This window comes from Crocodylus porosus, unplaced genomic scaffold (assembly GCF_001723895.1).
Source record: "Crocodylus porosus isolate Cpor-Errol unplaced genomic scaffold, CroPor_comp1, whole genome shotgun sequence".
Classification (NCBI taxonomy): Eukaryota; Metazoa; Chordata; order Crocodylia; family Crocodylidae; genus Crocodylus; species Crocodylus porosus.
In genome coordinates this window covers 23,652,690-23,653,314 of record NW_017728915.1, presented here as the reverse complement: position 1 = coordinate 23,653,314, position 625 = coordinate 23,652,690, and the positions used below count along the sequence as shown (strand labels likewise).

At 33.1% G+C, this 625-nt stretch overlaps 1 protein-coding gene across 3 annotated transcripts in view; it reads left to right on the top strand.

The window, feature by feature from the left end:
- Positions 1 to 181, top strand: part of SLC7A9 (solute carrier family 7 member 9) — a 27,031-nt gene extending 26,850 nt beyond the window's left edge. For all 3 annotated transcript variants that reach the window (XM_019535833.1, XM_019535831.1, XM_019535832.1), the window contains one exon: positions 75 to 181. In XM_019535833.1, coding sequence (XP_019391378.1) covers positions 75 to 139 — 65 coding nt within the window. In that variant the 3' untranslated portion in view covers positions 140 to 181. The remainder of the gene's footprint in view (positions 1 to 74) is intronic.
- The last annotated feature ends 444 nt before the right edge of the window (positions 182 to 625 follow it).

Below are 625 nucleotides of genomic sequence, written 5' to 3'. Positions count from 1 at the left end.
AAAAAAAAAAAAAAACATTCCTAAGAACAAACTTAAAAATAAACTTCTCTAATTCAATAACTTCTTATTTTCAGAGCCCATCACCATGTACCTTCAGATGCTTCTGGAAGTTGTACCAGCAGAGGAAGATACAGAATAAAGCAGATTGGATTTCTCTTAACCCATTTCTAAGCACTATATTGTTTGAAGCAGCTTGAGTAGTTTGACATACAATGTTCATATTTGCTGAATTCAGACTTTCATTGTGATATGCAGATTTTTTACAACTGTTATAATTTATAAACTATATTTACAGTATCTTAGAAGATATTTGAGAATAAAGATTTTTTGACCTGGAAATCAACCTAAATGTTTACATTGTTCCTACTGCTAGCCTATGCTGCCATTATGGTAATCTAAGTTTTGCATTTGTTAAAGCTCCTCACACATAATAACTAGGAAGTTTCAACTGTAGAAACAGTGAATCAAGGAAAGTTTACTTGTAAAAAGGACATCTCAGAATCTGATCTCTTGTTATAATGCTGGAGGGACAATGGGTAATATTTATACCATCAGCCACCAAAACACACAGAGGTGTGAGAATGTGTGCTGATTAGTCTTCAACTTCCCAGGTATGTCACAAAAC